Source organism: Chiloscyllium plagiosum, unplaced genomic scaffold (assembly GCF_037043375.1).
Source record: "Chiloscyllium plagiosum isolate Xiang-an unplaced genomic scaffold, Cpla_swu_hap1 HiC_scaffold_34, whole genome shotgun sequence".
Taxonomy (NCBI): domain Eukaryota; kingdom Metazoa; phylum Chordata; class Chondrichthyes; order Orectolobiformes; family Hemiscylliidae; genus Chiloscyllium; species Chiloscyllium plagiosum.
In genome coordinates, this window is record NW_028270172.1 from 48,276,731 (window position 1) to 48,293,160 (window position 16,430).

Consider the following 16,430-nt stretch of genomic DNA (forward strand, 5'->3'; position numbering starts at 1 on the left):
ATGAATGCTCATACATGTCATTTCAAGAAGGCTAGAATATAAGAGCGGAGATGTACTGTTGAGGCTGTAAAAGGCTCTGGTCAGACTGCACTTGAAAATTTGTGAGCAGTTTTGAGCCCCGTATCCAAGGAAGGGCATACTGGTCTTGAAGGGGATCCAAAAGCGGTTCCCAAGAATGATCCATGGGATGAAGGGCTTGTCACATGGAGTGGTTGAGGATTCTGGGTCTGTATGCAATGAAGTTTAAAAGGATTGAGGGAGGGGGGTTCTCATTGAAACGTACAGAGTAATAACAGGCCTAGATAGAGTGGGCATGGAGATGATTCCACTAGTAGGAGAGACTAGGAGCTGAGGGCCACAACCTCAGTGAAGGAACAACACTTTAGAACGGAAATAAGGAAGGATTTCTTCAGCCAGAGGGTGGTGAATCTGTGGCACTCATTGGGGATAGATAGATAGATAATCAATACTCTTGATTAGAAAGGGGATCAAGAGTTACAGGAAGAAGGCAGGAGCATAGGGTGAGAACATATCAGCCATGATCAAATGGTGGAGCAAACTCGATGGGCTGAATGGCCTCATTCTGCTCCTCTATCTTGTGTTCTTATGGTTTCACGTGGCTTTGAAAACCCAGTAGCCAGCAAATGCTCAAACAAATTTGATGAGAACAAAAGAGCAACCAAGAATGTGAACCAAAAGCTGGGATTGTTTTGAAGGATGGCCAGATTGGCCAAGAACTTCATGCATCAGCAGCATTTTTTAAATCATAGAAAACTTACTAATGCGTGAGTAAAGACTGATTATTCTAATTTCCTCTCAGGAGTGTCTTGGAAAGTCTATACTGGTAACATTTGGACATTGTAAAGGGTATAGCCAAGGCTCAGTCATTTGCTCATTAAATCTTTAACTGAAGTTGTTCAGGCAGCAAAATATTGTGGTGAATAAATTGATACATCAGATTTCACACTGTTGTCAGATGATAAGGTACAAGTTCAAGATGAATATTTGTTTTCTAAAGAAGAATTTATACCAGTGACAGAAAGAATGCTCATCCAAAGAGGGCAAGTTATGACTTACAACATATTCAATAACTGAACTAAAGTATTTGTAATTTCAACACTGATGTATCAGTAGATTGAGAATGAAGCTTTGCATGTACCAAGTGTAGTTGAACTGCATATGACCCCATGGATCTGCACCCAATGTCAATTGATTCAGGTTGCAGCTAAAATAAATTAATTTGTTCATTAAATCTAGGGTACCGAAACGGCTTGTTACTAGAGAGTAGCTGTTGTCCATGATTGACACTAGTACGCTTCATGATCACCCAGATAATGATATGGGGCAACTACTCGAGTTATAAGGAAAATCAAGGATCCTCCAAGTAAAGTAATAGTTCAACAACCAAGTTTAAAAGGAACAACACCCACTTTAATGTCAGCCAATAGATAGAAGATACTCCACTGGAGTAATGGCTGTCAGAGTAACCAGAGTCAAGATCAGAATTGGAGTCAATTATCTTCCAGTCAAAGACTTACCAATTTTCCAAATCTGAAGAGTGTGTTCTGGAAGAATTAAGAGATCCCATTTACAAATGTTAACTGTAGAAAAAAAATGCTGCTGTTGCGGGGTGTGGAGGGGAGTAGTTGGCTGTGCTAATGAAGTATAATGTGATGGTTCTAAAAGTATCAGGGTTGGAGACTTCATTAAGTCCATCCAATCAGATTAGTTGGCTTGACATTATTACTGATATAACTTGTACCTGTTGCTATCATGTAATAAGCTAGATCTTGCTAAGCCTTTTTAAGACTCACTAATGGTTCATATAGTACCATTATTAACCACATAAGCCCATAGACCCTATATAGAGAGGAGACTTGTGGCAGCACAATGCTACCTAGCTATCTGAAAATGAGAGGCATCCAAAGCTAAGACTATTTGAGAAAGACCACCTGTGAATTGAAAGAATGCAACAGTGAAGCCATCTTTGGATTTGAATGTTATTGCAGGGTCTTTCACTTGTTTGGCTACCGTTGGCTCCTCTGGGTATTTTTAGACTTTTTGTTAGTAAAATGGCATGGTTTTACTGTATCCTGCACAATGTTTTCTCTTCACGTTTGCAACTGTGATAAAGAAACGGAGTCAGAAACTGAAGTCCTTTGTGACCTACCAATTTGATCAGGCTTACAAAGAGTTGTAAGCTGAACTAGTCAGAAACTTTTGAGTAATATTTAATCATAGCTATGCAATAGCCAGTGTGCTTCATATAATTTAAACCTACAACCCTTCAGAGCACACCATTAAAAGCAGGAAGTAAATTGAGTCTGAAGTTACCCAGTATCTGCATTTAAGCACAACTTTATTCTTCAATACTGAAACAACAAAAGACAAAAGATTTCAATTAAAATTATTTAGTTTCACCATTGCTAATTGGGCTATTTTTCATTTACTTTTGTTTTTATTTTAATACTTGAAAGACCCAGGTCCTCTGGTATAGTTGCGTGTTTCTATAATGTCCTAGCCCTCCTTTTAAGTGCTGCTGAATTCTGTGGTGGAACTGGAACAAATCGGAATTTCTGCACTTTAGCCTGCTGGCTTGCTTTCAACTGTGAAGACATCTGAAGGAACTAAGCACAATGCTTTTATACTGTTGTCCTGAGGAAAATATCTTTGTGCTGTGCAGGATTGAAACTTTGTCCTGCCTTTATAATATTCAAATTCACTAATCCCACAGTTTCTGAAAACTCAGTGTCTATTGTGAATGGAAGTTCCAGTTTGGGGCTTGGAATGAAAGGCTCAGTGTGTAAGGACTGTGCCAGTCAGTGCCTTACATACCTTTTCTTTAACAAATTGAATCATGCATTTGTCAACTTGGCTACCACAATATTCATGGTGTCAGATCCAAGAATTCAGAATTAAATACATCTTTAATCATAACTTTTGAGTTATAATAATACGTAAGCATTAGGTTTCAGATCATCATAGACTGTGCTGCCTTTGCTTGTGCATTGCTCAAGTGTGATTTTGTTCTCAGATTTATAATTTTTAATATAGTAAATCAATATAATTGGACAACTTTCTTTGAAATGCCTTCCATTTGAAATATTTTTGAGTTGTTTACATTTTTGATATCTTTGCACATTCTAGGACGCATTTAGCCTGCTTGCTTATTCCGATCCATGGAACAGTCCAGTAGGATATCAGCTTGATATTGTGCAAAGAGAGCCGGTGTGCTCTGCGTTGAATAGTGCTATATTAGGTGAGTACAAGTCCTATATTTGCAAGTCACTTTAGTTGTTTGCTGTGACCATATCTAAAACAGTATTTTGTGTTAACTTTTTCTATTGTTTGTAACGTGTAATTGAATGGGAGAAATTGTTTACTGCCTACAGGCAGTAACTGAGTAAACTAAAAGTGGACATAATCTCGAGGTTAATTGAATGTGATAAAATTCTGCCAAAGTACTGTAATCATCAAATGTTAATGAATAAAATATCAACTGGATATAAGGCTCAACTGGAACTTACTACCTAACACAGCAACATTCAATTATCTACATTGGCTCCAATCCATGTACTTCCCTCCCTATCCTACATTTTTTGGTTTGGTCCATGAGACCATGTAAAGTATTTTTTGGGCAAATCTCTCAGGGTGAGTTCAACCTCTGTCTCAACTCTTAATACTCTTGCTTCTCTTTTCACTGCCCTCTTACCTTCTCTAAATTTCTCCCTCCATGTAAACATTAATTCACGAGCACTTCATGTGCACTTGCAACTCTCATCATCTATTGGGATAATTTTCCTGAACTGTTTTCTTTTGTCACTTTTTAAGCACCAGGTATCATGTGGAACTGCAGAATTGAGTATGTAACAATATTGTGATACAATATTGAATGCAAATATTGTTGCAAATCATACCATAAATTTTTGATTTGCTGAACAAATTTGCTTTTGTTGAATGGAGCCCACACTTCCACTTTAAATATTGTACTCCTCCGTAAAGTTGTTACTCTTCTTCACCGTCCCTCACCCTCCATGGTGTGATCACCCCTTAAAGGACACCGGCTTTAAAGATATAATAAATATCTGGGTTAGCCTTCACTTACAGATCTGGCTGGATCTCGAAAGCACTATTTAGTTCTGCTCTCATCCACAAAAACCATAAATTCCAGAATGATCCTGATATTCAAAGCATCCTTTCACTGTCAAACCACCATCTTAAATTATTTTCACTGTCCTTTCTAGTGTTTCTATTAACAGCAGGTGGAAGGAATTCAGGAATTTCTTTGTCACTAAAATCCAGCCCATACAATCTGCTGCATCTCTCCCCTCCACTAGTCCACCAAACCAACTTCCTCATAGACAGTCTCTGCTTTAGTTTTGAACTCGTGCCTTTCTCTTTATTGTTAATTTTGCTCTGACCCCATCTTGTTCGTGAAACTTGCTTTCCCTCTAAACTCCATTTCCACTAAATGTCTGACCAGCCAACTACTTCTCCTGATTACCTCTCTTTGGCAATTCTCCCTCCTTTTTAAATCTATTACTACCCCTCTCTTAAGAAACCATCTCTTGATCGTACTATCTTTGAAAACTAAGTATGCTTCCCTTTTACAAAGTCCTTGATTGTATTTGTTGCCTTCCACGTGTGCTCCCATCTTCTGCAGAACTTCACTTTTCTGCTTCTACTACACTACTGAAACTGTTTTTACCAAAGTCATGAATGTAATGGCACTAAAGGTAAATATCACTTCTCATCCTTCTCAACATGAGTGCATCATTTTACACTGTTGACCATACCATTCTTCTGTAGCCTTCATCTTTTTAAAATGCTACCCCTCTGATTAAGCTCCTGGCTATCTGCCCCAATTGCACTAATGACAACTTGTTGTTGAAACCAGATGATCTCCATGTGTACCACTGCATCAGCACTAGCTTTCTAATTTTGATTTTTCTTTTCCTTCACATGTGTAGTATTGAGGTTGAAGGATCATTTGTCCAATAGAAATCTGCCTAACTACTTCACATTGAAACGTTGAGAACAGTTTGTGTTCAATTACTACTCAAGCACGTTATTCTAAATAGATTTTTCCACCCTGCGTATTGGATTTCTCCCAAACCTATCTTAAAATTATTTAGTACGATTTTATATTTGTCCTTGACTCTTCAGATTTGTATTGTCACGTGTACTCGAGTACAGACGTACAAGTCAAAATTGTATAATGGTGCCATCTGAGGTACAAAGATATCGAGATACAAAAAACCTAACTAACAAAGCAGGAGGAGAAACAGAGTTAAAATGTTAAGCATTATCTTCGTAGAATAAGTAGAAAAATAAAGAAATAAGGTAATAGTTAACATTAAAATCCTTCTTTATTTAAACCAGAAAAATAAAGGAATAAAGTTACAAGTTCAGCAGTCTTCAGTCCTCACCATATCTTGCTCCCCACCACAGGTATTGGGGAGCCTCCCTCTCTGTTTGCTGTTCCCACATTGGGTCATGATGCCATCATTGCTGCTGCTGAAACTGCCGTTTCCCCGATCTCCCCTTGGTACTTCCAGAACATGTCAGGGCAGGACCCACGTATATGCTGAGATACTGCCATGCCACGCTGAGTGGCATGGGCTGAGACACCGCCCTGGTGTCTCGCCGGGACCACACTCAGTCAATGATCCATATTTAGGTTCAATAAAAAATCAGCCCTGATGATAAAACCATTGGCAAATGCACACCTACGCTTCCAGATTGTAAGTCTTGAACATTTTGGCAGCAAATAGAGTCCTAGAGATGTACAGCATGGAAATGGACCCTTCAATCTAACTCGTCCATGCCAGTCAGATATCCTAAACTAATCTAGTCCCATTTGCTAGCACTTTGCCCATCTTCCTCTAAACCCTTCCTATTCATATACCCATCTGGGTGCCTTTTAAATGTTGTAATTGTACCAGCTTCCTCTCGCAGCACAGTCAATACATGCACCACCCTCCCCTTGTCCCTTAGGTGCTGCTTAAATCCTTCGCCTTCCACCCTAAACCTATGCCCTCTAGTTCTGGACTCCCCCACCCAGGGAAAATACCTTGTCTATTTACCCTATCCGTGCCCCTCACGACTTAATAAACCTCTGTAAGATCATCCCTCAGCCTCTGATGCTTCAGGGAAAATAGCCTCAGTCTATTCAGCCTCTCCCTGTAGCTCAAATTCTCCAATCCTGACAACATCCATGTAAATCTTTTCCAAACCCTTTCACGTTTCATAACACTCTTGAGATCAGACTTGAACAATATATTCCAACAGTGGTCTAACCGATGTCTTGTACAGCCACAATATGACCTCCCAACTCCTGTACTCAATACTCTGACCAATAAAGGAAAGCATACCAAGCACTTTCACTATCCTGTCTACCTGTACACTACTTTCAAGGAACTATGAACCTGCACTCCAAGGTCTCTTTGTTCAGCAACACTCCCCAGGACTTTACCATTAAGTATATAAGTCCTGCCCTGATTTGTCTTTCCAAAATACAGCACCTCACATTTTTATAAATTAAATTCCATCTGCCATTCCTCTGCCCATCTGATCAAGATCCCATTGTACTCTGAGGTAGCCTTCTCTTTGCTGTCCACTACACCTCCAAATTAAATGTTAGGGATTTGAGCAAAATACTCTTAAACTGCCTTTCCTCCATCTTTTGTCGTCTTGCAAGTTTGCATAATCCCCCATTATACAGAGGAGATTAATGTCAAATGAAGGAGGGAATGGAAGATGTTAGGAACTTTTTTGTAACCTTGGTATTCCCAGGTAAAATTTCATGTAAAAAATGGTTCTACGGTACTATAGACCACCCCTACCCTTCTGCACCTGCAAAATTCACACTACTTATTGCAGGTCTCTAACATCCCATTGCAGTAACAGAGGTAAACATGCAATTCTCAAGCCGCCGGCCATCTGGAACAACATCTGTGACATTTGCCATAAATGAATTAAAAGTTGGCACAAAATCAGCCTGACTAAGAGATTTTGTCCACTGAACATTGAGTGAGGAATAGAGATGGATTATGTGATGGCTGTATGCAATAAATTGTGAGATGGTCAACTGAGATTATTGGAGTGGAAGGAATGCAAAAACAACACTTGCATCTATTCTGATATTGTTCCAAGATCTAGATGTTAATGGTATGTTTAGAAACCTATAAAAGATTATAAAATCTATAAAAGAGTAATCCCACAGTTACTCTGGGTCAGGTCTTGTACCTACCAAGTTATCTAAAAGCAGCAATCAATTTTAGGGGAAAAAGACTTCTGACAGCCTGAAAATCATGGAGCTGTGATCCTGTGGCTGAAGTTCCATCTTTTTTAAAGAAAAAAGTCCTAACCTCTAAAATTGACCTGAATCTTTTCTCATGAATATGTGGTTGTTGGTATCATACACTGCATTCTTTAATTTACAATAGTGTTGTCCAAACATTTAATTATTTGAATGAAATTTAAAATTGTAGGAGGAATATTAATATGTTAATTTGGCAGATGGTCGAAATGTGAAGCTGCTTTAAACGTTTGTGTGTAATTGTCAAGTTGGTTGGAAGGATTGTTGCCATGCAGTCAGAAGACTTGCCCCTGGAAGACTTGAGTCCTGCTGGTCATAATCTTTCACTTTGCCATCAAGTTTTGGAATAGGTGTTGAAAATGGAGCTTCTAACTCAAATTGAGGTCATGTCATGCAAACTTCTATTTGGAGAAACATGCAAAAGGATTCTGTGTCACTATTTCTTAAATAAAAACAAAATGTTATAGATATGTTTTTTTTTAATATGATCAGAAGGATAACTAGTTTTCCTCAACTGTTATGTGCAGATGTTAATTTTGCATAAGAGATTAGTGTGTATCTGCAGGTATTTGGTCATTTCAATGTACAGAAACAGTGGATTGAAGTTACAACAACACTCACTTTGTCTTTCTTATTACAGAGTCTCACAATCTGCCAAAGCAACCCCCACTTGCTCTCGCCATTGGGCAGGCTTCAAAGTGTTTGGAGCTGATGGCCCGATTGGGAATCGGTTCTTGTGCATTTGCCACAGTGGAAGAATATTTGCACTAGCTATGCATTTGTACAGCTCATCCCAGAGCCACCTTTAATATTATAGTGACCATTCTCAGAACCAGGTCTGCTCAAGGGAAACTGACTTTTAATTTCCATTGATTTTTTGGGGACAGATTGTAAATGTCATTCTATTTCTGCTTCCTAGTTTACAGCATGGTCCAGCTGTTTTCTAACTTATATGCACAGTTCATTGACATGTTTTGCATTATTTTTTTATAGCGATGTCTGGAGGAGTTGTAACAGTGTAGTATGTATATTTGTTTTGGTGGAACATAACTGTGCTTCCTTATTAATTCCTCAAACATGTCAAAGGATTCTCATCTGAATTGGGCTGATTGAGACTTCAGCTAAAATAAATTATCCATCATATGGGACAGTGTCATTCATTCTTAAATATTTGGAGGAGAAAAACTAATTGGCTAAAAAAATTAAAAGTGCTTTAATCAAAATTTAAAGTGAGAATGTGTGAATAAAAGTATTTAGTTACAGATTAAAACCAAAAAACTAGGTTTTTTGTACTTTATTAAAATGTATCTTTTGTGATAAACCAAAATTTAAAATTGCTGTTGTGTGAGTGGATCCCCAATGGTGAGCATGTCTAATACAAAATGGATAAAAATGTTTTCCATCCCTCTGATGTACATCAAAAAAGTTAAATGCTTGAGTAATTTGGTAGATCTTTTAAGTATAGATGGATGGAGGGAGAGTGATTTGTTTTTCCCTCGCAAGCATATTGTAAATCTTCATTACTCAGGAGTTGAATGGACAGTCTCAACACTTGTGATCGATTGCAGCGTGTTGGTCCCAGTGTTTTTTTTTTAAATCTCACCAGGTTGTCTGTGTGCACATGCTCTCCATGTTTCCCCTGCCCTCTCTCCAAACATTGTTTAAATGCAGAGAAATACATTCTACACCCATCATTTTAACCATTGTAAAATAACAGTGTTAAGTACTTGTCAACACATTGTGTGGTAATGACATTATTTATATTAAACCAAATACTTAAGTCAAAATCTGCAATGTCTTAATTTAAACTTTGTACACTCTGCATTTTTAAGCAGTGCTTGAGTGAGTACTATACTGCAATAAACAAATGTATGAATCATAATTAATCAGCTATTAAAGATTTAAATCTATTGAAATGGGTACTGTTTATTTACTTGTTAAATAGCATTGTCTACATGCTGAAAATGAAAACTTTTAAAAATTGTGCACACAATAAATCGCAAAACTTTCTGAAGGATAAAGTTTGAGGCTAGGTGTTGACTTAGCAATCATCACAGATCACTAGTTATTGTAATGTATATTCTTCAAAACAAATACTTTTAATACAGTATTCAAGTATTTTAAACACTTTTTGTTAAAATCAGCTATGTATTGCAGGCCAGGCTGATTTGTATGTTATGACCCTACATCATTCCTCTTTAGAAGAATGTATTTTTTATTTCCCCTTTATCCAAAAAGAATCAATTGAAGTTACTTTTGTCATTGTGGTGACAATCAGAACTATTATTTCCAACAGCTTTTCTTGCAACTGTAAAGAATTTTAGCTTTAATGTTGGCCAATAGTTACTGCCCAGCCAACTTTACTAAAAGTAGATGTTCTGGTCATATATCAGTGCAGTTCGTGGACTTTGCCTTGTAAGGAAAATAACTTCACAATATTTAGCTGTATAACGCTTTGGGACATCCTGAGATTGTGAAAAATGCCAAGTTTATTTAAAATGTATATTTTAATTCATGATATTGTATTGAAGACTGGTTCCATGAACCTTTATTCCTGACCACCCTGCTGTAAAAATTGTGGTGATTATCATTGTAACTTTTTAACCAGGAAAATTTGCAACGAAACAATGTGTAGTAATAAATTATTACAGAAATATTTTACTGGATATAAAATTGTGTGGTCCCCAAAATGTTCATTTGTAGGTTTATGAAGGGAATACATTGAACAAATATAAATGCTTAAGGTTGGGTGGGGAAAGTGACGTGGCTTAATCTTTCAGCACCTCTTGTCTAGAGAGTAACTATCTGTACGTTCTATGCAGTTGATGCAAGCTGACAATGAATCGGAGTTCCTATCATCATTCGCGCCTTAATACTAATGCATTAATAATGAGGTAGGAATGGATATCTAAAATTGGTTTTAGCACCATACCAATATAATCACTGGTAGAGAGGACGATTTTGCCCAAGTCTGTACTTGCTGTAATTTGACCGATGAAAGGCAGGAGTGTAATGTTTCAGTTCCCCTGTTTAAAGTGTTCTCTTGGGGTCATTGCCACATACTTGGCCATTCCCTGTGACAATTCAGCTAATTAAGAAAACCAAACCTGCCTCCCTCCATGTGGCATTTTTGTGGTAGTTGGATATTGTACCAAGGGAATAGGCCCTAGTGACTGAGGCCTATACCATTTGTTCCATATCAGAACATAGTGGTATTTCTTTGTCCCTGTTTTCTCTTCCTATATGCATTCTGCATATCTCAATTTTTTTTGTCTGTGGTGGATTTGGGTACTTTGTAAAAGTATGACTGGTTTTAAAGATGATAATGTTAGTTTGGCACAGAACTACATTTCTAGATTCAAGACGTACTCCCGAACAGCTTAATCTTCAATGCTATTCCTGCTTATGCTCGAAATGTCTATTCTCCTGCTCCTCGGATGCCATCTGACTGGCTGTGCTTTTCCAGCACCACACTTTTTGATTCTTTAATGCAGTGCTAAAGCTTAAGTTAAACGAAAGAGCCATTTATCATTTTAGACTTCATACCACTATGAATTTTCATTAGACTGTTTTAACTCAGTTGATGGGAGTGAAACAATCATACAATAGCAAATTTGGACACTTTGTCTGCTATTTGAAAATTTATCCTTTAACCAAGTTGCCTATGCTACCTCCATAACTCTTACAAAAATGTAATGGTATCTAATTTAAATTTGTGCAATACTAATTAATTTAAGTGTACTATACAGTATTTCAATTTATTACATTTTTCAAATGCAATGTCAAAGTAGGAACCTCCCATTCACATTAGATTTTAAAAACCTGTTTCACATAAAGAATACATGAATTATAGTATCAACCGAAATAAAAGAAACCAAAAGAATTATGGATGCTGGAAAAGCTCAGCAGGTCTGGCAGCATGTGTGAAGAGAAATCAGTTAACCTTGTGGCTCCAATGAACCCTTATTCAGAACTCATTTAGTTGAGGGACAGTACTTAAAATGTTTCTGAAAACACCATATCTTTGTTTCCAATTTGACACTTGTCAACTCAGTTAATTTGATGCTGTAAACTGCTTTGACGGTGAGAATGTATTTAGCTGCTGACACATGCCAATGTGTCCAATAGGAGATGAGAGCAGAAGTTGGGAAATGAACCTGCGATTAAGTTACGGTATGGAGACTTAGATGACCTAGATGTGATTATGTATGACACATTCTGGTGGAACTTGAGACTCAAGCAAGTTCAGGAATTTCACTTCCCTGAAGATGAATGGAAAAAAAAATCTGCATGACCTGCCAACAGGGAAGAAATAGATGATGGTTACAAAGACTCAAAATACTATTTGGCTTCTGCAAGCTGTTTTGTAGTGATGGTACCTCAATGAAAATGGTTCAAAGGACTGAAAGACCATCTTCAATTCTGTCTTAGCGGAGTGGACTTGGTGGGCCGAATGGCCTTACTTCCGCTCCTAGATCTTATGAGAAAAGTCTTAAACATTTGGAAAATATACAAAATTGCAAAGAATAGGCAGAATTGAGTATTTGAATGTAACCAAGCAGGAATATTAATGGAATGGCTGTTTTGTGGAATTATGGGACAAATTGAACAATTTTGAATTTTGCAGTGGTAATAGTTTATTTGATCCTGAGGCAACCTGATCCAATATTTAGTTTCCTCACTTATGTGCACTGGGTCTTCGCCTCCAAATTGTTCTAATGTATTTTGAATATATTGGAGTTGACAGCAGTATTTCAACCTAGGTATTCAAAGGATTTTGCTGTAGATTTGTGCAGTGATCAATGCTATTTCATGATGACTTCCAAGATGTCTTCCATCTTTTTCTTTTTGAATGCAGACCTTTCTGAATTTTCATTGCTAGTGGAGTGTAGCTTTTTAAAGTTTGAAATTAATAAAGACATACTGTTGCTCTTCCAAGCTGCATGAGACTCGGACTGGCTACTATCATGAAACAACTTCAAAACTTTGTCTCAAACACTTGTGAAAGTAAGGCAAGTAAAAAGCAAAGGGTTATATGTTATAATTCTGCTAGATTGAAAGAACTCAAAAATAATTTTTACTTGGCATGCAAAATGAACAAAGCAAATAAAGGTAGAATTACCAGGCAAGGGAGGAATAGCATTGTTTTCCTAGACTACCAAAACTGTTGGGCTGGGCTTACATGGTATTCTATTCAACTGTGAGTAATAAGTAGAGGAAATTAACTTTTTAAAGTGAATCTTCAGTTTGGAAGCAAACTCAGAATATTCAGATCTACTTATATTCTACAAATGAGCTGACTAATTGTTAAAAATGCAGGAGGTGGGTGTTGCTGGTTTTCTTCCAAGAACAGTGAACCTCTTTAAGCCTTTCACTTTGAAATTTGTGATTGCAAATTAAACCACTAGTTTTTAAACTTGGGCTAAAATGTTTAAGCTTCTAATATTTTCTACAACTTAACTTAAATGCTTCACACTGGCTCTTATTTTTAACATTAAATATTTAATGTAATGGAGAAAACATACAATATTAGAAATGTTTCATTACACAAGACAGTTTTGACACCTGCTGTACAGTATAATGACAACACAGCATCAAATTAACAAACTTAACTATCATATTACAGGAGAAATTGCAAACAAATAGTTTCAAGGTTAGCATTAATCTGCTGAATTAATTGATGTCCAGAGTGTTTCCAGTCCAAGAGACCTCCCATTTTCTCAATAGGTCCATTCCCTCGTTCCCAGACGGTGAATCTGAATCCAAATCCTTGCAAAACTTGCTTTCATTACGCTTCTAAAAAAAGTTATTTCAATTAAAAAGCAATATTAAAAACTCCTTGGGACATACAAATGAAGAAAACAATGATGTTATATTAGGAAATGACAGAGCAACATCTACACAATACAGTTAAATATACAAATGCAGAAGTTGCAATCTATATATTTCATTCACAGAATAAACAATTCCAGTTCTCATTCAACAGGCTTAGTACTGAAATGACTGCAACTATACTTGGCCACTAGCTCTGCAGTAAAACAAAAGCTGAAAGAAATGACACAGATCTGAACACATGGAGGTGGTAACTACTTACAAGCAACTTCTACCCTGCTGAAAATGTAACAAATTTAATTCACTTAAAATTCTAAAAATCTCATGCTAATTTTAATAAACTTTCATCTCACTTTCTTAATCTTATCCATATTTCCCACTGTGGAAAATATAAATTAGACAAAATATGTACAATTTAGAATCTGTGTGCCAGACATGATCCTTTAATCTGATTTATCAACAACCTTCATACATCTCTAGTATCCACAGGTTGCAACATTTGGAAGAGACAATGGTGTGAAAGGTAAATGCAAGTTTTTTGTTTCAGAACAAAATTAAGGCCAAGATTTCAAACTGTATTTATTGTACTTCAATTGGGTGCTATCCTGTTTTTTTTAAACTGGCAGAGTTGCACAAACGTGCTACACATGCAAATATAAACCTTTCCAAGTGTCCAGAGAACAGAAGATAAGGTCCATGGTAACGTGCAATACAAGTTTAAATGACCAAAACAATAATTCAATGTAAAAACAAGATGGTGACATGGTGTAACAAATGATGGGTCACAGAAGAGATTAAATGCTAAAGAAATAGCACAATGAACTGCCCCAAAATTGTCTAAAATGGGATTAGAATTTATCTGAAATTGTTGAAATCAATTTTAAGTCTTAATTAGATGACTTACAGCTTTTTAAAGATAAAGTGCTGAATCTTCAGCCTCACTCTGTACTTTGTTTCCTACACTGTCAGAGGTCAGAGTGGGGACTGAAAATTAAAATGACAGGTTTATGGTCACACTTGTAAAGCCATCATGTAATTTGTATTTACTCTCTCCTACAGTGACATTGGTACCATTAGGAAACAACTTGAGATGTGCAGAGGGAATTGTTTCTATCGAGTGCTGCAATAGGAGAAGGAAGCAATTAATTATCTTTGCTTTTAACATAGCACATCAAATCCCTCTCAGCTGATGACTGTTCTTCTCAATGTTTAACACAATTTGGTAGAAATACGGGAGGATGGCAGAGGCACAGAACATAATGTGTATGGGGGACTTCATCCATCCCCAAGACTGACCAGTAATGGAGTAACCGGTCCAAACTGGTTGGATTCTAACGGCAAAGTTGCTGGACTGGGTCCACAACAGGAGATGCATTTGTTTACACAGCATTAGCAAGTGACAACAGCTCTATCCTTGCAGGGACAAAGCTGTCTTCGTTCTGAGAAGATATTACTTTGTGTGGAACTGTCATTACCTAAATGCGACATATTTCAAACAAATCTAGCTACTTTAATTGGATGTCATGAGATACTTAGGCCACCAGGAGCAGATTTATATTCAACCACAAACTTTATAATCTATCAGATCCTCCATGCTAACGTTATTGTGAAGTCCTTGTACAATGAAGGATACATGATGGCATGCCAGGAACACCACATATAAAATGAGGTGTCAACTTGTGGGATCTGGTATCAGGAGTGGGAGGAGGACCAGACCACACTGACAATACCTTGCCATGCAATCAGAGAAGGAATAACACTTCAGTTGAATGTTCAAAGGGACCTAGGTGTTCTTGCAGATAAGAAACTGAAATCTTACATATAGATCCATCAAGCTATTAGGAAAGATAATGTTAGCCTTTATTGCAAGGGGATTCAAGTACAGCAGCATTGATGCTTTGCTTCAATTGTGTAGGAGCTGGAGTACTGTGGGCATCTTTGGGTCTCCTTATTTCTATGGCAATAACATCTTTCCTGAAGTAGTGCAATGAAGGTTCACCAGACTATTTTCTGGGATGGTAGGACTGTCCTTTGAAAAGAAGGTGGGCGACTGGGCCTGTTTTCACTCAAGTTTCAAAGAATGGAAGATAATTTCGTTGAAATTTACAAAATATTTAATGGGTTGACAAGGTGAATGCAGGTTAAAATGTTTGAGACGGGATGGAGAAAAGGAATTGAAGAGTTCAATCAGCCAGGATCGCACCAAATGGCAGTGCAGGCTGAATAGCCTACTCCTGTTCCTATCGACTCAGTCATGTAGGAAATTGTCCATGAATGCCCTGTCCACAAAAGGCAGGACAATCCAGCCCAGCCATTAACCAACCCCTCAGTCCACTCTCTTAATCAAGGAAATAGACAATGTTCTCATCAGTGCTATCAAGCAACACTTAGCAACAAACCACTCAGTGATCCTCAGTTTTGGTACACCCAGGGGTACCAGGATATCACTGCAAGAACTCCTCCGAGTAGTACCTGAAACCCAACCATCTTCAGCTGTTTTTTCAATTACAATATTTCCACCACAAGCTAGGAAGTGGGGATGCTTGCTGATGATTGCAATGATGTTCAGTGCCACTTGTAATTCCTTAGATAACAAAGCAGGTTGTATTCACATGCAGCAAGACTGGGCAACATTGAGGGTTGGGCAGTTAACTGACAAATAAGATCTGCATCATAAAAGGAAATGACCAACATAATGAGAGAGAATCTAATTATCTCCCCATGAGATGAAACGGCAGTAGCATCACTAAATTTCTCACTATCAATATTCTTGGGATTACCATTGACTATAATGGCAGAGCAGAGGCTGGGAATTCTGTGGAGAGTAACTCATATCGTGACTTCCAAAACCTGTCATGCGTCTACAAGGCGTATCATCATGGATAAGGTGGAATATTTGTCTGGATAAGTGCAGCTCCAACAATACTCAAGCAGCAGATTTTCCCAGTTTACCGTAAACAGGCTCTCATCTCATTAAAGTTGGCCTTCCCTAGATTTAAAATCTAGAAGATGATCACTTTCAAACATTACAGTGAACTTGATCATGTTATGATCACTATTTGATAAATGTTCATGTACAATTAGGTTACGAATTAAATCCAATATTGCTTGTCCCTTTATTGCATTCAGAACATTTTGTTGCAGGAAATAATCGCTAACACACAGTCTCTACTTTTCTGACAGGTGCTTGTCTGCCTCTTCCGACCTACATAAAAGTTAAAATCAACCATTAGTATTTGTTTTTGCTACACACTTGCCTAATTTCTGCATTTATGCA

The 16,430-nt window shown here is 37.4% G+C and overlaps 2 protein-coding genes across 5 annotated transcripts in view; one reads left to right on the forward strand and one right to left on the reverse strand.

Annotated features, from left to right (window-relative positions):
* Positions 1-9,231, forward strand: part of ranbp9 (RAN binding protein 9) — a 98,620-nt gene extending 89,389 nt beyond the window's left edge. For all 3 annotated transcript variants that reach the window (XM_043719041.2, XM_087978658.1, XM_043719042.2), the window contains 2 exons: positions 3,148-3,259; positions 7,962-9,231. In XM_043719041.2, coding sequence (XP_043574976.1) covers positions 3,148-3,259; positions 7,962-8,092 — 243 coding nt within the window. In that variant the 3' untranslated portion in view covers positions 8,093-9,231. The remainder of the gene's footprint in view (positions 1-3,147; positions 3,260-7,961) is intronic.
* Positions 9,232-12,803: 3,572 nt separating this feature from the next.
* nol7 (nucleolar protein 7) overlaps positions 12,804-16,430 on the reverse strand; it is a 32,671-nt gene continuing 29,044 nt past the window's right edge. The window contains exon 8 of one of the 2 annotated variants that reach the window (XM_043719043.2): positions 12,804-13,117. The gene's annotated coding sequence lies outside the window, so the exon portion shown is untranslated. Of the gene's footprint in view, positions 16,359-16,430 lie in introns of both variants that reach the window. The other variant, XM_043719044.2, reaches the window with a different exon arrangement.